This window comes from Saccopteryx bilineata, chromosome 3 (genome assembly GCF_036850765.1).
Source record: "Saccopteryx bilineata isolate mSacBil1 chromosome 3, mSacBil1_pri_phased_curated, whole genome shotgun sequence".
Classification (NCBI taxonomy): Eukaryota; Metazoa; Chordata; class Mammalia; order Chiroptera; family Emballonuridae; genus Saccopteryx; species Saccopteryx bilineata.
The window spans coordinates 308,601,215-308,624,901 of record NC_089492.1 but is presented as its reverse complement, the minus strand read 5'-3'; the positions used below and the strand labels follow the sequence as shown (position 1 = coordinate 308,624,901).

Genomic DNA, 23,687 nt, shown 5'->3' with positions numbered 1-23,687 from the left:
GGGTAGATGGTGGGCAGGGGAGAGGGGGTCTTATTGGCCAGGCTCAGGCACTGGGCTTGGATCCTGAGAGTAGAGAAAGTCTTGCTACCTTGTTGGGATGTGGCGAAACTCAGTGCTGTCATAGATGTGGGCGTGCTTTGAGGCAATTAAGTTTGTTTTAATGAAAGGGAAGGATATTAAAGGCAGGGCAGTGTGTCCTCTTCCTGCATAGACGGATTGGGCTTGAAGTTCAGAAAAATGAATGGAAGATATCTCACGGCCCTCTGCCTGTTTGGAAGGTCCCTCACCCCAGGCCTCAGTCTCTCTTTCTTCTTTCTCACCCTCTAAATCACAGACCAAATCCTCCGCATCCACACACACACACACACACACACACACACACACACTTTCTGTCTGTCTCTCTCACACCCTGCCTACTGCTGTGGCCCCCACCATTAGCTCTTGCATTTGGTCATTCATTCATTCATTCTTTAATTCACTCAGCAGATGTGTCTTGAGGCCTCCTGTGTGCTCTGTCATTAAACTGAGCCCTCATTTACCCTGGCTGGTTAGTTCAGTCGGTTAAGAGTGTCATCCCGAAACAACAAGGTTGCAGGTTCAATCCCCCGTCAGGGCACACATGGGAAGCAACCAAAAAATGCACGACTGAGTGGAACAACTAATGTTTATCTTCCCTCTCCTCTCTCTCTCCCTTCTTCTCTCTGTCTTTCTAAAAATAAAAAAGTTAAAGCCTGGCTGGATAGCTCTGAAATGTCATCCCAGAGTGCAGAGGTTGCTGGTTCGATTCCCCAGTTGGGGCACATACAGGAGCAGCTCAATGTTTCTATCTCTCTCTCTTTCTCTCTCTCAAAATAAACAAGAAATTGGCCCTGGCTGGTTGGCTCAGTGGTAGAGCGTCAGCCTGGCGTGCAGGAGTCCCGGGTTCGATTCCTGGCCAGGGCACACAGGAGAAGCACCCATCTGCTTCTCCACCCCTCCCCCTCTCCTTCCTCTCTGTCTCTCTCTTCCCCTCCCACAGCCAAGGCTCCATTGGAGCATAGTTTGCCCTGGCACTGAGGATGGCTCCGTGGCCTCTGCCTCAGGCGCTAGAATGGCTCTGGTCGCAACAGAGCACCGCCCCAGATGGGCAGAGCATCACCCCCTGGTGGGCATGCCGGGTGGATCCCGGTCGGGCTCATGTGGGAGTCTGTCTGACTGCCTCCCCGTTTCCAACTTCAGAAAAATACAAAAAATAAAATAAAATAAAATAAACAAGAAACAAAACAAAACAAAAAACAAAACTAGGCCCTGGTGACCCAGAGGCCAATGCCGTGTGACCTGACCTTCAGGAACTCAGACTATTGGCAGACCACTAAGAGATGCAATTACGCAAGCTGCCTGATGCTCTGATCCCTGACCCACTCAAACTGTCTCCTATGGAAGGACTCTCCCAGCTTCCCCAGGTGGCTAGGGTCTCTCTCCTCTAAGTGCTCATAGTGGGGGTCTGCTTATGATAACAATGGCTGTGCTTGTCATGTGGGAAGCATTGTTCTGAGTGCTTTATGTGAAGTGATTCCTTTCATCTTCACAGGGGTCCCATTTTATAGGCAAGGAAACTGAGGCCCAGGGTAGCCACTCCCTTGTCTGAGGTCACTCAGCTACTAGGCAGTGGAGCCAGGATTTGAACCCCAGCACCCTGGCCCACAACTGATATTCTACTCAGCTCCTCTGTAGCTTAGAGTTGGGCAAAGAACTGCTCCCCCACCTCGTGTTAACGACCATGTCTACAGCATGCTTCCTGTCTCCAAAGTGCCACTCTGTCCAAGAATATATGTCACCAGCCTATCAAGTCTGCCTGTGGCAGCTACGGGCACCATTCTCCAGAGAAAGACAGGAAAACCAAAGAGCGGCAAACCCCTAGGACAGCAGTGCCCATTTAGGAGCCCTCAGCATGGGCTAGGCTTCCCACATCGGCCAGCTCTCAGAGCCCAGAACGTAGGTCCTGCCTGTTTCTCATGGAGAGGACCCAGCCAGCAGAGGCAGGAGCTGGAGGCGCCAGCTGGGCCTCGCGCTCCCCACAACGCGGCAGGAGAGACTGCGGGCTGCCGCAGCTGGGGCACCCCGGGCAAGTGGCTCCACCTGCCCGAGGCTCTGATCCTTCAGCTGTGCGTGGGGTCATGACACCCTCCTGCAGAGGGGGCCCTGAATGACTTGACACCATGCTCAAAAGTGCTCCCATGCCTAGTGCGGTGTCAGGGTCCCTGTGCCTCCTGGTGGCACCATCACAGTCACACCTTACGCTCCTCCAGAGTGCACGGAACAGTCTAGAACGGTAGGTCCCGACTGCCTCTCCCTGAGTGGTCAGCTCACCCGCCCGCCCTCCCGCCGGGCTCACAGCATGCCCTGCTCACCCTCTTACCTTTGATCTTCTCGCCCTTGCTCAGGGAGATCTCCCCCTCCGCTTGAGCCTGGTAAGACTTCACCGCCATGAAGGAGCGTCCAGGCACCGCTGAGTAAAGTTTCCTGCGCCTCCCGCGGCTGCCCAGGGAGCCCCCGGGCCCCCCTGAGCCCCCGGTGCCTCCGGTGGGCCCTTCTCGGGGCGTCCCACTGGAGCTGCATACACAGAGGGTGTGAGAGGCAGGGCGGAATGGAGGGAGGGGCCACCTCTGGGGGAACAGGGGTCCTTGGAGGTTGGGGAAGAGATGGAGCATTGGGGTTAGGGGAGGGGGTTTGAGTGGGTTTCCCAGCTTCAGAGTCCTGAGGGAGGAGGACATCTGGGGGCTCCCTCTCTGCCTGCTGCTGCCCCCCCCCAACTCCCTTCTGGCTTCCTGGCTTCCAGCTCGGCCCGCCCACAGTCCTGCATACTCTATCTCAGTGGTCCCCAACCTTTTTTGGGCACGGACCGGTTTAATGTCAGAAAATATTTTTACGGACCGGCCTTTAGGGTGGGATGGATAAATGTATCATGTGACCGAGACAAGCATCAAGAGTGAATCTTAGATGGATGTAACAGAGGGAATCTGGTCATTTTTTTTTTTTTTTAACAAAGCTTAAAGGAGTACGGTGATCAGCTTTGCTTTCTTTTTCTTTCTTTCTTTTTTTAAAGATTTTATTTATTCATTATAGAGAGGGGAGAGAGAGAGAGAGAGAGAGAGAGAAGGGGGGAGGAGCAGGAAGCATCAACTCCCATATGTGCCTTGACCAGGCAAGCCCAGGGTTTTGAACCGGCAACCTCAGCGTTTCCAGGTTGACGCTTTATCCACTGCGCCACCACAGGTCAGGCCATTTTTTAAAAATAAAACATCGTTCAGACTTAAATATAAGTAAAATGAAAATAATGTAAGTTATTTATTCTTTCTCTGTGGACTGGTAGCAAATGGCCTACGGACCGGTACCAGTCTGTCGCCCGGGGGTTGAAGACCACTGCTCTACCTGACCCAGCTGCCTGAAGCTAGGCTCCGCCCTCACCACCCCTCTGCTCACTAGCCTCCAGTGACTCCCAGCTTCCTCCTGGTCCCCCCACCCCACCTCATTTCCAGTTCCCCATGATCCTCCTCCCTCCCAGGTCCTCAGGACATACTGGCTGTCACTGATCACAGCTCCCCTTCTCCCTGTCCTTAGCCAGCCTGGCCTCTTCACCCCAGAAGGCCCCCTGCCACCCTCCCCGCTGCTCTGAGAGGCCTCACTGCTCCCCTCTCGGCCTCCTCTCCTCTGGTTTCATCTTCAGGCTTGGACAGCTTTCGCCACGTTCCTTGCGGCCCCCACCCTGTTTGGCCTCCTCATATCTCCCCCCACCTCTGTCTCTCTGTCTGTCCTCATGGGTTAAAACCAACATTTCTTTTGGGGTGACTTCCAGACCCCTGGCGTGGAGCAGGAGCTCAGTTGAACTTTGGTGCTCTTGGGACAGGTATGAGACTGGCTAGCAACACCCTCCCTTCCTCGAGGGTCAGGAGAGAGATCTGGAAGCCTGGAGCGGGGGACCAGAAAGTTGGGTGGTAGGCAGCTGAGCTGGCCTGAGGCGCTGTGGCTCTGGGGAAGGGACTGGCTGGATTGGGCTCTGTTTGTGGAACCTGGGCTGAGCCCTCTTCTACCTGGGCCGTCCACGGGGCTGCCTCTTGGCCTCCTCAGGGTGCCTCCCTCGGGATGGGGAGCGAGCCCGGGCGCCTCGCGGGCTGCTGGCACTTCGGAGGGTCCCACTGCTGAGCTTGGTGCTGGGGGCCGAGGGCTGTGACTGGCCCTGGGGCACTGAGGTAGGGCCAGGGGCCCCAGTGGATGAGGCCCCTGGGGCGGCAAACACCATCCAGTCGGGCAGGGCCATGCTGGTATCACTGTTGGCCCGCAGCAGTGCAGGGGGCACTGTCAGCCCGGCACTTGGGGGTCCCCGTCGCCGGGCCGCATACTTGGGGGACTCCTGGAAGGGCACTGAGAGGACACAGTGATGGGGAGTCAGAGGCAGGTGGGGGGGCATGCAGGCAAGAGATGGTGGGGAGAGACAAGAGGGGAGAGAGACTGAGATAAGACAGAGTGGGGGCCTGTCATTGCGTCCCCTACAACTATTCAGACATTCGAGGTCCTCCAAGGTTTTTTAAATCCCATCCTGGCCCCCAAATCAAATCCTCTGACTCCCCAATCCCCCCCCAAGCACCCCAGCTCTCCCCTGGGCCCCGCCTCATTCACTCACCCACGTCCTGTTCTCGATGGTTTCGGATCAGCTCTCCAAGTTCAAAATTCCCAGCAATCACTGCCACCTGGGGGCAGGGGAAACAGGGAGAGGGGTGGTCCAGGCATGGGGGGAGGGGCAGGAAGCCCTGTGAGGTCCCTGGCTGGCTGTTCCCTCCACCCCTGTCCCCCCAGGTCCTGCCTTTCTCCCACACACAATTGCTCCGCCTTCCTTTACCCCTCTGTGCTTTGCCGCCTCCCCGCTTCCCTGACCAGACCCAACCACCCAGATAGCCCAGACCTGGAAGGCCGTCTGCCCGTTGTTGTTCTTCACGTCCTTGTTGGCCCCTCGATACAGGAGGATCCTAGCACAAGTCTCCTGAGGGCCACAGAGGGTGACATAGGATGAAAGAGAAAACAAAACAAAACAAGGACACCATGAGTGGACACAGGCATTATGAACAGAACTTCAGGAACACTCTGATCTCAGCCTTTCCTGCCCACGACAGTGGACTCTTGCCAAGGGTGGCTCCTGAGCCCTCGCTGTGTGGCCAACCCGAGATGTGCTGTGTGCTTACAACACACACGGGCCCTTGCTGGTTGGCTCAGCGGTAAAGCATCATCCTGGCGTGTGGAAGTTCCAGGTTTGATTCCCGACCAGGGCACACAGGAGAAGCACCCATCTGCTTCTCCACCCTTCCCCCTCTCTTTCCTCTCTGTCTCTCTCTTCTCCTCCCGCAACTAAGGCTCCATTGGAGCAAAGTTGGCCCCGGTGCTGAGGATGGCTCGATGGCCTCCACCTCAGGTGCTAGAATGGCTCCAGTTGTAATGAAGCAACGCCCCAGATGGGCAGAGCATCGCCCCCTGGTGGGCATGCTGGGTGCAGGAGTCTGACTCTGCTTCCTCCCTTCTCACTTTAGAAAAATACAAAAAGAAATCACACATGGGATTTCAGGCGCTTAGCATGAAGAAATAATATAAGTATCTCTAATAATGCTTACATTGATAACATGTCAAAATAATACTAGTTTGGATACAGTGCATTAAGTAAAATGTGCTATTAAAATTCATGTCACCTGTTTCTTTTGTCTTTTTTTTTAATTTTATTTATTTATTGTATTTTTTTGAAGCTGGAAACGGGGAGAGACAGTCAGACAGACTCCCGCATGCGCCCGACCGGGATCCACCCAGCACGCCCACCAGGGGGCGATGCTCTGCCCCTCTGGGGGGTTGCTCTGCCGTGACCAGAGCCACTCTAGCGCCTGGGGCAGAGGCCAAGGAGCCATCCCCAGTGCCCAGGCCATCTTTGCTCCAATGGAGCCTTGGCTGCGGGAGGGGAAGAGAGAGACAGAGAGGAAGGAGGGGGGGGTGGAGAAGCAAATGGGCGCTTCTCCTATGTGCCCTGGCCAGGAATCGAACCCGGGTCCCCCGTACGCCAGGCCGACGCTCTACCGCTGAGCCAACCGGCCAAGGCCTTTTTTTTTAAATTAAACATAGCTCCTGGGACATTAACAATTACCCCTGTGCCTTAGATGGCACTAACCTACACTGGACTTTCTCCACCATCCTGTGAGCACTGAAGGGGGCCGGAGCAGCATCCCTGCTCTCTACCACTAGATGCCAGTAGCAGTCCCATCCCAGTCGTGACACCCAAGAATGTCAGCAGTGACAAATGTCCCCTGGGGGGCAGAAGAGCCCTGGCTGAGAGCCGCCCATCTAAACCTAACGAAGGGCTTACTATGCTGCATTCAGCACTTTAGAGGCAGCTCATTGATTCGCCCAACAATGACATGAAATTGGAGTTATTGTTCCAATTTTTTTAGACAAGGAAACTAAGGAGATCAAGGTCACAGGGCTGGTGCACCAGTGTTTACATTCAAACCCAGGTCTGCTTGCCTTTGGAGCTGATGTTCTTAATCAGACACTTGGCTGGAGCCAGAAGGACGGGTTGGTGGGGTAGGAGTGCCACCCACATCCAGTCAATTCCTCACCTGCGTCACTCACTCTGGGTCAAATCTAAGGTCCTTCCCATGGCCTGGGAGGTGCTACCTGATCTGCTGCTCCACTACCCCCAGCCTCACCAAATTAATTTTCTACCACCTCCCTTTGCTCCCCATGCTCCAGCCACAGTGGATTTCTTTGTCTGACAGGCACACCCCTGCCCCAGGGCCTTTGCACCTGCTGCTGCTGCTTATAATTCTCCATTCCTCTATCTTCCCATAGCCCAATTTTTCACTTCACTCAGGCTTTTGCTCAAATGCTACCTCTTCAGTGAGGGCTTCTCTTACCACCTGGTCAAAAATAACCCCCTGTGCTGTTGTTCCCTTGCTTTCTTTTTTTTTTTTTTTTTACAATTTATCTACCTGCCATGTCCCTGGCATTCTTCTAAGCCAGTATTAGTTCATTTTCTTCACAACACTGCCTCCCTGAAATTACATGTCTATGTTATTTGTTTCTTTAGCCTCCCTCCCCAACTACATTGTCTGTTTCATAAAGGCATGATTCTGTCTGTGGCACTCACCACCCGGAATAGTCCCAGGCCCATGGGAGCTGTTCAACAAACAGGTGCTGAATGAGGAAAGGCCGTCTGCCTTTTGTCTTCCCAAACCCAACCTGCCCCCGCTCCCACCACGGGCTCAAGTCTTCTCTAGCTTTCCTGATACCAACTGAATTGGCATTCACCAAGAACCTCATTGGCCTGACCCTCTCCACATGACACATCCTGCAAGGAGGCTTGTATGAGTCCATCCTGCAGAACAAGCACAGAGAGGGCAAATACTTGCCCAAAGTCACACAGCCATTTAGTGGAGCAGGTAGGACTCCAACTTGGTCTTCTAATCTTAGTGCTTATCAATTTCTTGTGAAGGCACAACTCCAATTGCCCAAGTCAGTCACTGAACAGCAACATTAGCCCAGTGAGTCTCCTAGGTATGTTTGTGAGTGTGTGTACCTGTGTGTGCACATGCTGTCCCCCAACTGGACTGTTAACCACTGGCAGGTGTGTTTTGCATGTGTGCATGTCCCCAGCCACCCCCTTGCCTGCCTAGCTCATGGTCGGTCACAGCATCAGCACCAGCTCCTCTAGCTCTCCAACCTACTCCCCGAGAACCCTGTGTTTATTGGTGTCCTAGCACTGAACCTCTCAGCTCTGCAATTATTTGTTTACACATCTGCCTCTTTGCCAGACTGTGACTCCCGACCCCTTTCTCTGGGCGGGCACCATGCTGTGCCTGACTTATCCTCTATCCCCCGCGCACAGTAGATGCTCAGGAAACAGTTATGGAAAGGATGAAGATGAAGGATGTGGCACTGAATCATTCAAAATTGATTTACTCAAGTCATCCATTCATTCATTCCTTGAGTCATTCAACCCTCCAGAAGCAAACATCTATTAAATGTTCTGAGCTGGATGCCGGGCAGGATGGGGGAAGTCCCAAGGTGGCTAACCCATCACTCACTCACTCAACAAAGATGCCTCTGGGTTTACCACGTGTTGGGGCTTTGGGGCAGCGGACTGACCAGATTCAGCCTCCAGCCTTGAGTGGCTCACATCCTTGACACAGACCTGACCATCACCACCAGGGCTAGGCAGGCATGCCAGGAGCTCACGGAGGCAGAGAGCGAGGAAATGTCAGACCTAGTTCTGGGCCTTGGGAAACTTAAAGTCTGGGAGGGCAGATGAGAGAAGTAGAAAAAGATGTCTCACGCATCAAGCATCTGTTTGCTAAGCACCTTGCCCACAGCAAACAAATATTCACCTACTTGGTCCTTTGTTGGTGACCCATTTCACAGACGAGAAAGGGGAAGTTCAAGGAGAAGAAAGGACTGGCTCATCTGACTTGCTAAGAGTAATTGTTCTTGTTATTAATTCTTCATATTAAAATTTCCCTGTTCAAATTAATGGTATGGTTTCCACCTCCTGACGAGATCCTGGCTGATAGTGGTTATGATAATGGTAATTATTATTATTATAGCTGCCTTCTAGGAATGAGCACTTAATATACATGATCTTTCATCCCCTTCAATCAGTTGATGTTACTCCCACTCCAGGGAGAGCATGGAGCCTCGGAGAGGGGACAGGGCCTGTTTGGGGGGCCCCGGGCTGTCCACAGGCCACACATGTAGGTGGTAGAGTCATAGACTCGGGGCACGAGGGCTGTGCTGGGGAGCAGGAGAGACAGAAGCATGGAGGAGCAGTGACGGCACCATCACTGGTCGGGTTTGACAAACACTGAGTTCTCCCCCTGCGGGTGCCAGGCAGGCTGCTTGCTGCCACGAGGCGGCATGTGGCTACCTGCCACATCACCAGCACTGCAAGTTCTGATGAGGCAGATGGGGCTGGGGCTGTTCGGAAAGACAGAACAGGGAAGAGGGGAGTAGGGGCTGACGCCCAGCCGTGGTGGACCACGCCCTGTCCCCCCAAGTCCCCACAGTACCCCTCCAAGGACAGGAAGTGAACGGAGAGACTGAAGCTCTGAGTGCGCTGACCTGCCGAGGATTGCCTGTCACACATGCAGCAAGGGGCTGGGGTCATCAGGCTGAAAGTCCCACCTCTTGCCAACCCAACTGGCCGCCACAGAATGCTGGAGTTGGAACGTGAGATGGCCCTAGCCAGCTCTGTCCTGGCCACCTCCACTCCTGAGGTGCTGAATTGCTACAACTTGCAACACATTCTTATCCCCTTGGGCGCTGTGGTTTGGCTTTTCCTGTGTCCCCTGCAGTGACCACTCCATCCCCAGCCCAGCAGGTGCTCCACTGGTAGCTGAATGGAGACTCATGAGAGATAGAACCTCAAAGCAACTTTGCTGTCAGGCAATGGTCCCGACTGCCCTTTGGATGTCCCATGCCTGGAACACCCTTTCTCCCCTCTTTCTATGCAGCTGGCTCCTGCTCACCTTAGCACAGGTGGCACATCCTCCAGAGCCACCTCCATCCCAGCCGCAAGCCCAAGCCCACGTGGGGGCTCCCGCAGGGACCTGTGTTCCCTGGGAGCCCCCTCTGAGCACTCAGCAGGTATGTCCCCCAGTGTGGGGGGCTGTCTTGCTTGCTCACTACTTGGTCCTCAGCGCCCAGTTCCGGGCCTGGCACAGGGAAGATGATCAGTAACTTGTTAAATGAATGAACGAACGAACGAATGAATGAAACAGAATCAGCAGGAGGCACAGGGAGGCTGGGGTGTGGGATGCAGGAGGAGGGCCGGGCAGACCTTGTTGTAGAGGGCGCAGATGTGCAGGGCTGTGTTTCCTGAGGCGTTCTGGGCTCCGGGCTCAGCCCCGTAGAAGAGCAGGTGTTCCAGGTGCTGGGAGTGACCCCGCTGGCAGGCCTGGGGAGGACAGGGAGCCGAGGGGGCCAGTCAGACCCTCCACTAGTGGCATCTGTCTATGGCCTTCACCTTGAGGTCAGGGAGCCCTGCACCTACCGCCCTGCTCCTTGCAGCCCCCGTTCCTTCTTAAAAGACCCGGCCATCAGTTTCACAAGTCATTCTAAGGTGCCAGTGTCTGGCCAGGCCCCTCGAGAACCTCAAGAGGCCATCGCCACCCACATCAGGGACCAAGAAGTGCAGCCCCCCAGCCCATGTTCCCTCAGGGTTTCAGTGTCGACAGCCCCGTCGTTTCCTCTTTGGGGACCATGTAGCCTCACCCCCACCCTATGTGATACCCTCCAGTCTGTTGAACCAGGGTCACTGCCCCCTGCCCCCTTATACACCCCCACCCCCACCCTCCCCAAACCCTTCGGGCCAGGGTGGAGCACCTGGTGGATCTCCTGCCAGCCGTTCTCATCAGCGATGCCCAGCTGGGCCCTGTTGTATAGGAGCAGCTCACAGCAGCGGGGGTCGCCCCCCACCATAGCCGTGTGGAACAGAGGGGTCAGCCCCCGGCGGTCCTTGTAGTTGGGGGAGCCCCCAAGGTCCAGGAGTGCCTAGGAAGTCAGACAAGACAGAGGACAGTCACGGGAGCCCTGGCTCCTTCGGAAGAGCTGGTGGGGCTGGGAGGACTGGGTGACCTCCAGCAGCCAGTGCCAGTCTCAGTTCTGTCCTGATGCCCTTGTGCTGCCTTGAGCCTGGCCCTTCCTCTGTCCGGGCCTCGCCCAGCCCCTCTGGACAGCGAGGGCATCGGGAAGAGATGGCAGAGGACACTTTCACTCTGACAGTCAGCCCACCCTCCCCCACAGCTGATGCTGGATGAGCCACTGAGGGAAACTCAGTGCCACCTACTCAGTGAGATGGCTGGGGGGGACAACTGACAGAACTGAGTCTGGTTGCAGGAGGCCCCTGGCCAAGTGGGAGGTGTGAGCGGGACCAAGATCTCAAGAATGGAGCACAGAAGTAGGCCTGGGAAAGAGCAAGCTTGGCCAGCCTCACGGGCCAGGGGCTTGGGGGCAGGGCGTGGCCCCATTCAACCAACAGCTCCGGGCACAGAACACTGGGGGCATCGTGTGCTATTAGAACAGTGCTGGCATCAGCCCTGCGTGACGATGGCCCGTAGTGGCACTGTCCAACAGCACGTTCTGCGACGATGGACATCATCACATCTGCACCATCCAACATGGCAGCGACACATGTGCTACTGAGCACTCAGAGGTGACTTGTGAGCCTGAGAAGCCCATGTTTTTATATCAGTTCATTTAAAGCAATTTAAATATATGTATCCCCAGGGGGTTAGTGGCTACGAGATTGAGCAGTGCCGGTCTGGGTCAGGGGGAGGGCAATACATTGGCAATACATTCTTCAAGAGAAGGGAGGGAAGGTTTGTTAAGCTGGGGTGTCTGTGAATTGGGGTATTTACCCACACCTACATATCTTTGGGAGCAGTCTATCCTGACCTGTGTGTGAAGAGGGATCCAGTACCTTTGGGAGGGGGTGGAAAGAAGGGAATTGTATTTTAAAATGAGACTTTGCAAGCTGACGCCGTGTATGCATTTTATGGGTACACGAGGATCATCTGTTTGGGAGAGGGGGGTGTATTTGCATGGGAGAGAAGGGGGAGTGTTGGGGGAGTAAGCACCAGGTTGGGAAGGGTAGATGGGGGGCCGTCGGGCCAGTGTCTGGGGGAGACAGGTTGAGGGGGGTGTTTGCATGGTGTATATGGAGGAGGGTCTCTACCTGGGGGCAAAGCATGAAGCTTTGCAGTTTAAGGGTCTACACCTCAGAGAGATGGTGGTAGGGTCGGCATTGAGCTGGGTCAGAGGAAATGGGGGACATTAGGTATCTGGCTGCCTGAGGGGTAACGTCATCTACCTGGGCATCGGGGAAAGGTCTGTGTGACTATCAACTGTAGCTGATCAGGAGCTGGGGAGGATGGCTGCGTCTAGGGGTCCGAGGGGGTCTCAGAGTCAGTGGGAGGAGTAGCCATGGAAGGGAGGAAGAGCACAGTCTGTGTGGGGAAACAGTGATGTGGGGTGTTTCTGATCTGTGTATGTGGGGGGTCCGGGAGAGCTGGTGCCTCACCGTGAGAGCGAGGCAGTGTCGGGCACATGCGGCCTTGTGCAGGGCGGTCATGCCATCCCGGGCTCGAAAGTCGATGTGGGCTCCACCCAGGCACAGGGTTCGAATCACATCTACAGAGCCTTCCGTCTGGGCAGCCAGCGTCAGAGGGGTCTCTGAGGGGCGAGACAGGACAGTCACATGCAGCCCCAGGCCACATGCTGGGCGCCCCCCCCAAAGACCCTGGCCTCCTCCCTACCTCCTGAATCTGAGTCATGATAATTGGGGTCCAGCCCCTTGTCCAGCAGCCGCGCCACCTTGTCGGATGTTCCGAGCTGCACATATTCTAGGAATTTCTTCAGCCCGGTCTGAGCCATGGACAAGAGAGAGAAGACAGGCAGATTAGGGAGCAAGGGGAAAAGCTGGGGTCTTGAGCCGCGCTGTCCAGTGAAACACACAGCAAGTCACACATGGCAATGGAAAGTCCCTGGTAGCCACTCAATGCTGTTGAAATTCACTTTATCTCTTTTTAACCCACTCTCTCCACCATTTCAACAGGTAAACCATGTGAAATTTCTTAAGGAGATATTTTGCTTTTGGAGGGATCCCAAGTCTTTGAAATGTGACATGCATTTCACACCCACAGCATGGCTAAACTTGGGGACCAGCCACCCTGCAAGTGCTCGGGAGCTGTATGTGGCCGGGGGCACCCACAGTGGACAGCACAGGTCTGAAGGGTTGGAATATTTTGGGGAGGACAAGGATCAATGCATGTCGGGGGAGAGAAGGAGGGACCAAGAGGCCTTTTTTTCCCAAGTGACAAGACTCCTGCACTTCACTGCTGACCAGAGCAGCTCCCCTGGCTTTCTCCTAGCTCTTAGAGGACCAGGAGAGACACAGGGACGCATGGTCCCAGGCCTGGAAAGCCAGATGCCTGAAGGATGTATGTGGCTGGGGTGGGGGCACCGTTGGATCCAACAGAGATTTAGGCGATGGGATTGGGGACTTCAGGGTAGCTATGAAACAGCCCCAGGCAGAGGGACACTGAATGTCAGAGTCTAGGCTAAGGGGGCAGAGGGCCCTGAGTGGCTCTGCGGGACCCAGGAGAGGGGACAGGAGGGTCCAAGGATGAAGAAAGTGGGAGCTGGGAGGAAGCGGTGTGAACTTGGGCTGAGGAACGTGGGACAAAAAGGGAGGTTAGGAGGGGTTATGACAGGGAGAGCGGGGGGCACTTGGGGTTATCTCAAATGTCCCCAAATGGGGGCCCTGGCAGAGGATCGAAAGGGTGGAGGAATACGGAGGGCTGTTGGGAAGAGGCTGGGGAGCGGGTGTCCAGTGGGGGACAGTGCAATGTAGGGGTGGGTGCCCGCACGGCTCTCTCACCTTCGTGTGCAGCTTGGCCAGCTGCTTCTCATCCAGGTTGGTCTGTTTGTAAACTCGGGTCTTGTACCGGAACTGAGGCGAGGGGCGGGGCAGGGGAGAGGTAGAGATTCAGGGTCAGAGTAGAAACAGCCCCCAACCTTGGCAGGGTGGGCAGAGGGGTGCAGGGCTGCTGTGGGGGTACAGGCTGTAACCCCTCATGTGAAGGAGTCTGGCTTCCATTAGAGAATGTTCTGGAACACTTCTTATTACTAGGAATCCTTCTCCCATTTGACACATGAGGAGAAGCTTGGAGTGTGGAAGTGGCCTTCCCAAGGCCACACTGCTGATCAGAGAATGGACAGTAATTTAAAGCCAGGCCTCTCTGACTCTTAGGTGGTTCTTAGGGGTCCAGAGATCCGGAATCCTTGCTAAGAAAGGTCTTGGCTGGGAGAAAAAACAGGAGGAGGCCAATGTGTGGTGGGACACGCCTTCTTTCATCTGGGGAGGCTGTGGGCCTCACCTCCAGGTAGGGCACCCCCTTCTCGAAGGACTGGGGGTACTCCCTTAGCAATCTCTCCTCCTCCAGGAAGTTGGCATCACGGCCTGAGGTGGCGGGCTGGAACAGGCCGTAGTTGAGCACGTCCTGCAGGCTCTCGCTCAGGGCACAGAGCACCTGCTGCTTGGCCGTCCAGATGGTGGCATCAGGATTGAAGCGCAGGCATTTCTGGGGGGCAAGGCGACAGGGAGGAGCTGAGGTGGTTTGGGAAGGGGGTGGGGGTGATTCTGGGAGTAGGTGGGGGGATTTGGGGAAGCATGTGTGGGTCTGGAAATGGGGGCCACATAGGAGGACACCAACAGCAGCAGAGGTCCCTGGTGTGGGCTGGGGACTCTGTCCCCCCACTGTCCAGTGACAGGGCCACTCACTGTCTGGTGCAGGTCCGGAATGCCAATCCTGAAGACCATCATGCTGAAGTGGGCGTCCTCCGGGACGGACATGGAGCGACCCTGGAGGCCTCCAGCAGAGGCCAGGTTACCAGGTGCCCCGCTGCCCCGGCCCCGGGTCCCCTGGAGGCCTCTCCCGGGCCCGTCTGGGGAGCTGTCGGACTCTGAACCCCCCTCGGGACACTCGCTGCCACTGCGGTGTTCCTCGTCCTCGCTTGAGGCGGGGCTGTGGGTCATCGTGGGGCCACGGGGCGATGGGGGACGGCAGCATCACAGGTCGCTGAGCGGAGCCAAGGAAGGCTATCAGATTAGGAGATCCAACCCCTCAAAGGCCACAGGCACACTCAGTGGCCCAGTGGTCAAGGGCAGCGGCCCCCACGATGCCAGAGGCAGGTAGGAAGGAGGACGGACACACCCCCAACTCTGCAATGCTGCTGGCAACCGTGTCTCCTTCCCTGCCCTTGGCCCTGCTCACAGCCCCCGCCCCTCCTGCGCCCCACTTTGCGTTGACCCAGCGTGGCAGTGTCCCAGAAACCGCAGAATCACCGCGGGAGCTACTGGCCCACTTTGCCAAGCCACGGAAAATGCAGCTAAAATTAGCTGAGGACGGACAGGTGGACGACCCACCGGCACCCTGCCCTCCTGGCCCCAGCCTGGCCTCTCACTGGAGGCCCTCTCTTCCTCCTCCTCCTGGACAGCTGGAGGGGGGGGTAAGATGTAGTAATAGGGAGAGGGAGGGGCCGTGAGCCTGGGGCAGCAAGAGCAGGAGGCCATGTGGTGCCTGGAGCAGGGCGGGTGGAGCTGGTGACTTCACTTTAGCGTGGCTGACAGTGTGTGCAGAGGGCCAAGAACCCAGTGTCCTAAGGGGAGCCGAGGCACTGGGATGGTGGTGTCATGGGTCAGAGCATCATGCCTAGGGTGTTCCTGAGGCAGCCACAAGAGGTGGCCTGTGCAGGTTGTGAGGGGCATCTTAAGAGGGTGTGTTGTTGTATAGGTGGCTGGGGAGGCTGGCCCTGGGAGGGCTGTCCAGGTGACAGTAGTGTGGTAACCTGTGTCAGTGTGGGGTGGCTAAAGACGACCTGTGAGCATGTTTGAGGACCGGCCCTGGAGGGTGGGTGGATCAGCATGGCCGGGAACTGGTGGTCCCACTCTGAGGGAGACTGTGGGGCTGGGAGGGACAAGAAGTGGGGTGAGGGTCTGGTGGAATAAGGTGGGAAGTCATCTCTGGATCCCCACTCTTGTTCAGTGAGGCTGCCTTAGGAAGGTGGGTTCCAAACGGGGCTGCCTGGTTCCTCTTCTCCCCTACTCCCACCGCAGCACCGGAAACCAGAAGGTCTGGTCTGGTCCCTCCCCCCCACACCAGGCCCAGCTCCTGCACTGTTGCCATGGAGATGGGAAGCAGTGGAGGGTACTGCTGACTTTGGGGGAGTGGGGATAGACTGGGGGGTTGGGGGAGGGAAGGCAAAATGTGTGTGTGAGAAGACTTCCAAGAGCTGTGGGCGAGCCAGCAACACCACCGGCCCACCGCCGGCGCACCCCTCCCCCATGCCGGCCCAGGGCTACGAAGCCCCCTCCCCCTCCAGGTAGTGGGCAGCACTGCCTCACCTCGCCCTTGAGGAAACCGGGTCTCCTCCTCTCCCTTTGACTCCACACCGCACCTCACAATGTGGGGCCAACAGCCACTCCCCCTCGGCTGACCCTGGCTGACCCCCGGCCTACATCAGGCACTAAAGGGCCATTAGGATGGAAGCAAAGCTGGCCCGGGCCCCCCGCGCAGGCGGCTATCCCCAACCCCGCGGACCAGCTCGGCCCCTCCCCCTCCGGCCCGAAGGAGGGAGCGGGCACACTCCGCCGGGGCGGCATGAATCAAACGCTCCGCAGCTAAGAATAGCTGGCACGCAGCTGGCACTGAGACTGGCTGAGGAATCGAAGGGGGGGCGAGAAGGGAAGAAAGGGGGTGCCCTGGGAGGCTGCGGGGGGACGGGGGGCGGCTGGCGTGGCTGAGAGCGGACCCGGGAGAATGAAAGGAGGCGGAGAGAGGCGGGGAGAGGGAGTCTAGCCTAGGGCGGAGGAGCTGGAGGGGGGCAGGGGAGAGCCCCGGGCCGGGAGAGGGGGCGGGGGCACCCGGGAGCGGGACTCGGGGGCGGGAGCCGAGGGGGCGCGCCGGCCGGTGGAAAAGGGAGAGGCGACAGGGTGGAGATGGGGGGGAGCTTGTGAAGGGTGTGGGAGCGGGTTGGAGCAGCCAGAAAGGAGAAGCAGGAGCTTGAAGGGGGTCGAAGGGGGCGGAGGAGGCCAAGGCCCAGACCCCCGCTGGAGGGGACTGGGCACCGGGGTGACCTGGGGGAGGGGCCTCGCGCGGCGTGGTTGCAGAAGGGGTCCAGGGGCCTCGGTGGGTCAAGGTGGGCGAGGCGGGGGAGTGGCCGGGCAGGGCCGGGAGGCGGGTACAGAGACCGAGCCCTTGGCGGTGAAGCGCCGGGTGCGGATTCGGACTGGGGGTTCTGCTAGCAGAAAATAGGGGGGCGCATCCTGCCATCAAGTCTGCGATCTGGGACGGGGCATCGGAGACCAGGGCATAACCCAATTTGGCGTCGCCCGGGGCAACGCTCCCCTTCTGGCCCCCCACCCCCCACCCCACCTCACGCCCAGGCCCGGAGCCCGGCGCGCGGCCAAGGACGTCCGGGAGCCCCCGCCCCCTCCTGCAGCCCCGGCCCCGCGGCACCCCCAAATCCCCGGCTTCTCGGCCCCCTTACCTGCCTGGCGGGGCTGCTGAGTCCCGGTCGGCGGCGCCCGCAGCCCCTCCCCCCTCCCCCCACCCCCCACCCCCCCGGGAGCGGGGGACCCTCAGGCCATGCCCCACCGCCCCGGAGGGCGAGCGGGCCCGGGGAGGGGGCCGGCGGGGGCCGGGGGGGAGGGCGGGGGGGCCGAGGACCTCACCCCCCCCGCGGACCGGGCCTGGCCATCCGCAGAGCGCCCCCCTTTAGCCTTGGCCGCCGCGCCCCTCCTGGCTAGCCTGCCCCGGGCTCGGTCCGGCCGGTTCCGGGCGCCGCGGCTCGGCTGGCTCTTCCTCCTCCTCTTCCTCAGGCCGCCGCCGCCGCCCGCTCCGCGCCTCCTCGGTCTCCCTTCTCGCTCTCTCGCTCTCGCTGTCTCTCCCTCACCCTGTCTCTCTCTCTCTCTCTCTCTCTCTCTCTCTTTCTCTCTCTCTCTCTCTCTCTCTCTCTCCCTCCCTCCCCTCCCTCCGCCCTCTCCCCTCCCTCCGAGAGCCGGCGGAGAAGACATCGCCCCTCCCCGAGCCCCCAAACTCGCCCATCCCCCCCCCGCCGGCTCCGCCCCTTCCCCTGGCCCTCCCCCACCACTCTTCTATGCCACCAGAACCCAACTCGGACTCCACCCTTACTTGCCCCCAAATCCCGAGGATGCGGCCCCGCCCCTTTAAGGGTACCCTTTCTACTCTCACACCCAAGACCGCCCCTTCCCAGAGCGCTTCCCACCCTCCCTACACACAGTAGGGCACAATAAGTATTTGTTGCTGAACTCTGCATCCCCAAGTTGGGTTCTGAGAGCTATAGATTCCTGTGCTGTCCCCCCAACACACACACACCCCTTCCCCCAAGGCACAGGTGCATAGCCACTAGCTGGCCCTGCAGGTGCAGACATCCCCACATATACGCACTCCCCACGGCATGCAGGACTAACATGCCTAAGTGTACATTTCCACAGTCACATTCAACTAAAACGTGCACATGTCACACCTGTGCATGAGACATATGAGCAGCACAGAACACATACTTATGCAACCCCACACACAGCACGCACCCCAGTGTGCACGCTCATACACAACCCTGAAAGACACACACTGCAGGGAGATGTGTGCATGTGTCTCCACTACACTCACCCACCTCATTGTCCATCATCCAGGTGTGCACACGCCCATTTAGATGCACAACATGGGGCCATCGCTCCCCGACAGGATAATTATTGCTGACATTTCTTGAGCATTTCCTGTGTGCCATCCTCTGTTCTGGATTTACTCATCAACTTCTTCCACTAACCCATTGGCTGTATAAGAACATTCACCGCCCCCATTTTCCAGAGGGGGAAACTGAGGTTCAGAGAGGCTAAGCGACTTGTCTAAGGCCACTCGGGTGGTACCAGGGATCAGGGACAGGTAGGATAATTCAGTCTTGATACTGCTCTTGTTCACTATGGGGAACACCATGGTTGTATATCCTTCTTCCCAGCTCAGCTTGCTGGTGCCATGGAAGCATCCACAGAAACAGGGCAGGTCTTGAGATAGTGCTCGGGGACAGTGTCTCCATAGCCCAGGCTCCTACCCTTCTCTCATATCCAACAGCACCTCCAGGGCCACCAGTCAGAGCACAGGTGCCTGTACAAGGCAGTTCTAGGTAGCCTCTGGAATGCCCCTCCAGCTGCAGGCTCTGGGGTACATCTGAGCTAGAACAGATGTCAGCCCAGCTCCAGGAGACCCCTCTGGATGCACACCCACCAGTCCAGGTGGTGAGCAGCTGGGCCCTGAGAGAAAACAGCTGCCCATGCTGGTGCCAGCAGCGAGAGAAGCTGTACACCCCTCTACAGTTTACAAGGCCTTCCCAGGCCTCTGTATTATGTCTGGAGGCCTCTAGCTGCTGATGTGCGGTCCCCAGAATGCCAGTGGGCACCTGACAGGTCCAGACTGTGATGTGGTGAGCAGCCTGCCCAAGGTCACACTGTCCTCTGCTTTCTTGGAAAATGGAAGCCTGGGCACATTGATTTCCAAGGCCACTCCTGGGGCTCCCAACAGCTGAGGGCAGATGCCCTGCTCTTGCTTGGAGCCAGAAGCCTTGGCTAGCTGCCTCTGGTGACCTCCAGCAGGCCATGCTGTCCCCTCTCTGAGCCTTGGTTTCCTCCCTTAAAGAGGGGCCCTGCCATCCCGGGCTCGTGAGTTCCATGCTGGCTGGCACAACCAGTCAGGCCGAATCTAGGAAAGCCCTGCATGAGTCACGAGTCTGGCATAGAGTGGGCATGGCATGGCCTCTTGCTTCTCTCGCCTGAGTGCAGCCTCTCTCCCACTGCCCTCACGACCTCCACCTTGGCTGCCACAATGCAGAGGCTGCACCCCATGCCTCTGCCTCAGGAACTCAGGGTGCCACCTGAACACAACAGTCAAGCCTTCAGCCTTTCGGCTAAGCTGTTACCCCACTATGAATAGCTATTTCCTTTCTCGATCAGCAGACTGAGCACCTACTATGTTTGGTCCTGTTTCCTGTTCTAACGCTGGGGATACAGCAATGAACAAGAATCCCTGCCTTCACCGGCCAGAGACAGACCACAAACAAGTAAACAAACAAGACAATGTCAGTCTTGTGTACAACCAAAAAAGAAAAACTGAGGTGTTTCAATAAAGTAACTTGTGGAAGCAAAGCTACTTTAGATAAGAGAATTGGGGGAAAGCCTATCTGAGCTGAGGTTTCAGGAAGGAGAGAGGAGGCTGGGCCACAGACCCTTGTTCTGAAGGAGAAAAAGACTAATGCAAAAACTATGAGGTGGGAAGGAGCTCAGCATTCAAGAAATAGCCAAGAGGCTACCCACACTCTAGTATGGCTGCATCCTAGTGGGCAGGGGAGTGGGGTGATGAGCTTGCAGAGATGCAAAGGGCCCACCCTTCCCAGCCCCCTGCAGGCCAGGCCAGGCCTGGCCCTTGCAGAGGACAGGGTTTGGCTTCCCTTCAGTCAGTGATGGGAAGCTGGGGGAGCAGGGGAGTGGGGAGTGACGTGATCTGATTTACAGTTTGGAAGCTTTGCTCTGGCTGCGGCAAGCAGCATGGATTGGAGGGGCTAGGGAGGGGGGGAGAGGGGGAGGAGGCAACTGCAGTGGTCCAGGCTGGAGATGAACCTTGCTGTCTGCTCAGAGCTCTGTATGCACCCAGCCCAGCATCAGTCTACTTCGCCTCCTGGAGAAAGCTTCCCTGACCCAACCCCCCACTCAACCATCCTCCTCTCTCTCCTCTGCACTAGCCCCTCGCCCAGTAAGATGATCTGTCTGCCTGTCTGGAGTCCCCAGTCATCTGATGAAAGGCTCAACCTGCAGGCTTCCATAAAAGTATGGCAAATGAATCCCAGAGCCTGGCCTCCTAGGGTTTGCACACACAGTTATATGCATGCTCTTCATATGTATCACACATAATCACTTGCATCTTGGGGCAAGAGCATGGAGGGCAGGATGGAAGATCTCAGGGCAGAAGGCACCCCAGAGTATGGAAATTGTGGGAAAGCCTCTTCCAGCACGGTGTGTGGGCAATGGTGGCCATAGGGTAATGACAACCGTGGAGAGACCCTGCAGTTTCTCCCCTGTTAAGGAGTGGCCAGGAGACAGAGGGGAGCAGGGTCAAGTCCCAAAACCCCCCTGAGGGAATTCCTGGGCAGAGGCTGTGTCTCCAGGATCCCTTGGAGAGCTAGCTCCATGCTCTTCCTGACCATCAGAACTTTTGGCCTGGGCAGAAGGAAAGAACAGGGCGGAAGCGAGCTCTGGAAAGTGGGAAGAGGGGGGTGTGAGGGGAGACCCAGGGCGGGATCCAGGCTTTGGAACGTTGGAGGTTTCCGGCCACAGAGGCAGGACCTCAGGGGAGCCAAGAGAGGCGGGGAGAGAAGCACTTCGAGGAACGGAGACCAACGAACAGCCAGGAGTTGGGAGGAGAGGGACCAGGCAGGGAGGAGCTGGGAGAGGTGATCTGCACACATTCCAGTCCCCAGAGACACCCTCTTCCCAGAGACATTTGTCTGGCAGCCTTGGGTTCTATAAGCTCACCCGATGCAGGCAGCCTGGCTCCTTGGGGCCCTGGTGGTCCCCCAGCTCCTGGGCTTCAGCCATGGGGCTCGGGGAGAGAGGGAGTGGGAAGGTGGCTGGGGAGGCGCCCAGGAGGAGGAGCAGGAGAGGGAGGCCCTGATGCTGAAGGTGAGTTAGGGTGCTAGGACTGGTGGGGGGGAGGCCACAGTGACTATGGGCTTGGGAGTGGTTATTCCTGGGTTAGGGAAATGAGCAAGCAGGAGTGACTGGATAGGCTTAGAGGGTGGGGGTGTTGGGTTTACAGAAGGGAGTTAGGGCAGTGAGCCAACTTACAGCTGGAGAGGGTTGGTTGGAGCATCTGGGGAGTCAGAATGGGGTGATAGGCTGTCTGTAACCATCCCTCCCCGGCCTCAGCATTTACAGGAGGTCCTGGGGCTGCCTGCTGCCAGGGGGGATGAAAACCCTGAGGGAACCCCTGAAGACAAAGGGGTCTTGGAGACTGATGAGGACCATAAGGGGGAAGATGAGGAAGCAACGCCAATCCCCTCCTCCAGCCCCAGTCCCAGCCCCAGCCCTTCTCCCACCCCGGAGGACACCATCACTTACATCCGTGAGTTATCATTAGCTCCATCCTACCCCCCAGGCCTCAGCCATCATTTTCACCGAAATGAACTGTACTCTCAGTGCCCAGGAACCTATCAATTGCTCACCGTCCAGCCCATTGCGCCCACACTCCCATGAGCTCCGGGTCCCCTCCTCGCCTCCCAGGAGCCCCGGGCCACTGACCTCCCACTCCACAAACTCCGCTCCCAGAGGCCCTAGGTCTCTGTCCCCCCCAGGTCCTCCGGTTCCCGATCCCGCCTCAGGGTCCCCAGCCAAGGTGCGCCCTGTCCGTCCACAGTGGGCCGTCTGGCCGGCCTGGACGCAGGCCTGCACCAGCTGCATGTCCGTCTGCACGTGTTGGACACCCGCGTGGTTGAGCTGACCAAGGGGCTGCGGCAACTGCGGGAGGCGGTGGGCGACACCCGCGACGCTGTGCAAACCCTGCAAGAGGCGCAGAGCCGCGCGGAGCGCGAGCATGGCCGCTTAGAGGGTGAGTCCGCACCGTGCGGGGCGGGGAAAGCGGGACGATCCGGGTCAGGCGGGGGACTGGTGAGCGGAAGGCGCCCGGAGAGGTCTGAGAACCACGGACAAGGGGGTTCCTGGAGACTTGGGGTGTGTTGGCTGATGAGGAGGTTAGAGCAGTGGGAAGGGTGAGTGCCAGGAGCAGGCGGGCGGTGGGGTAGGCACACTGCCCACCACGCTGTAGAGCCGACCCGGCTACACGCGCCACGCCCCCTACAATCTGGTCCCCGCAGCCTGGCACCACCCCGGAGATCCTGACTCCGCCTCCTTGCTGGATTCTGACCCCGCCTCCTCCCAGCCCGACCTCGAAGGCTCTTACCCCGCCTTCTCCACGCCCCCGGAGGTCCTAACCCCGCCCCACCCCGCCCTCCGAGGACTTAACTTCACCCCTCCCGCAGGCTGCCTGAAGGGGCTGCGCCTTGGCCACAAGTGCTTCCTGCTCTCGCGAGACTTCGAGGCCCAGGCGGCGGCGCAGGCGCGGTGCGTGGCACGGGGCGGGAGCCTCGCACAGCCTGCAGACCGCCAGCAGATGGAGGCGCTCACTCGCTACCTGCGCACGGCGCTCGCTCCCTACAACTGGCCGGTGTGGTTGGGTGTGCACGACCGACGCGCCGAGGGCCTCTATCTCTTCGAGAACGGCCAGCGCGTGTCCTTCTTCGCCTGGCACCGCGCGCCCCTTCCCGAGCCTGGCACCGAACCCAGTGCCGCGCTGCACCCACTCAGCCCCAACCAGCCCAACGGCGGCGCGCTGGAGAACTGCGTGGCGCAGGCCTCGGACGACGGTTCCTGGTGGGATCACGACTGCGAGCGGCGTCTCTACTACGTCTGCGAGTTCCCTTTCTAGCGGGGCCGGTCCCCTGCCTCTCCATTCCATCCCACCACCCACCCTTTGCCAGAGCCGTGCACTGTGCAAGAACGTCCCTCCCTCCCTCCCTCCATTCTTGCCTGTGTTTTTGGGGGGAGTGGCGAGCATCAGGCTAGGTCCAGTGACAATAAAGCCTTGTGGAATCGGACTTGAGCGGGCAATGGAAGCACTTTTGACATTTATCTCGCCCTGTGGCAGGCTGGGAAAGGCAAGAACCTGGCCTTTGGATGTCTATCCTGCCCCTCTTTTTTGGGTATTATTTGAGGCCCAGAATCAGAGTGATGGAGAACACTTGTGCATATGTACACATGATCCTTCACTGCTGCACACACATGTCAGGAGTACATACGTGCACACGCTGCTCATGCCTTCATCCCCCATTGTCTCAGGACTTGATTCTGATGGAAGAGATCTGGGAATCACAAAGGAGCTAAAGGCTCTCACAAGCCTTGCAAGAAAGACCCCGTTTAATTTTTTGTGTTGCAAACTTGTTTCACCAGATGGTACTGAAATGTAACATCAGGCGCCACCCCTCTCCCTTCTCCTTCCCCC

At 58.0% G+C, this 23,687-nt stretch overlaps 2 protein-coding genes across 4 annotated transcripts in view; one reads left to right on the top strand and one right to left on the bottom strand.

Moving 5' to 3' along the window:
• Window positions 1-17,179, bottom strand: part of SHANK1 (SH3 and multiple ankyrin repeat domains 1) — a 44,275-nt gene extending 27,096 nt beyond the window's left edge. For all 3 annotated transcript variants that reach the window (XM_066271405.1, XM_066271406.1, XM_066271408.1), the window contains exons 1-12: window positions 17,116-17,179; window positions 14,348-14,645; window positions 13,944-14,147; window positions 13,445-13,516; window positions 12,321-12,429; window positions 12,086-12,237; window positions 10,390-10,557; window positions 9,845-9,961; window positions 4,940-5,017; window positions 4,661-4,727; window positions 4,071-4,401; window positions 2,399-2,592 (exon numbers count right to left, since the gene is read on the bottom strand). In XM_066271405.1, the coding sequence (XP_066127502.1) occupies window positions 2,399-2,592; window positions 4,071-4,401; window positions 4,661-4,727; window positions 4,940-5,017; window positions 9,845-9,961; window positions 10,390-10,557; window positions 12,086-12,237; window positions 12,321-12,429; window positions 13,445-13,516; window positions 13,944-14,147; window positions 14,348-14,602 (1,747 nt within the window). In that variant the 5' untranslated portion in view covers window positions 14,603-14,645; window positions 17,116-17,179. The remainder of the gene's footprint in view (window positions 1-2,398; window positions 2,593-4,070; window positions 4,402-4,660; window positions 4,728-4,939; window positions 5,018-9,844; window positions 9,962-10,389; window positions 10,558-12,085; window positions 12,238-12,320; window positions 12,430-13,444; window positions 13,517-13,943; window positions 14,148-14,347; window positions 14,646-17,115) is intronic.
• A 3,886-nt stretch (window positions 17,180-21,065) lies between these two features.
• On the top strand, window positions 21,066-23,440 carry CLEC11A (C-type lectin domain containing 11A). The gene is made up of 4 exons (XM_066271422.1): window positions 21,066-21,313; window positions 21,560-21,755; window positions 22,047-22,238; window positions 22,669-23,440. Exons 1-4 carry the CDS (start codon window positions 21,170-21,172, stop codon window positions 23,112-23,114), a joined length of 978 nt encoding a protein of 325 aa, XP_066127519.1. The 5' UTR covers window positions 21,066-21,169; the 3' UTR covers window positions 23,115-23,440.
• The last annotated feature ends 247 nt before the right edge of the window (window positions 23,441-23,687 follow it).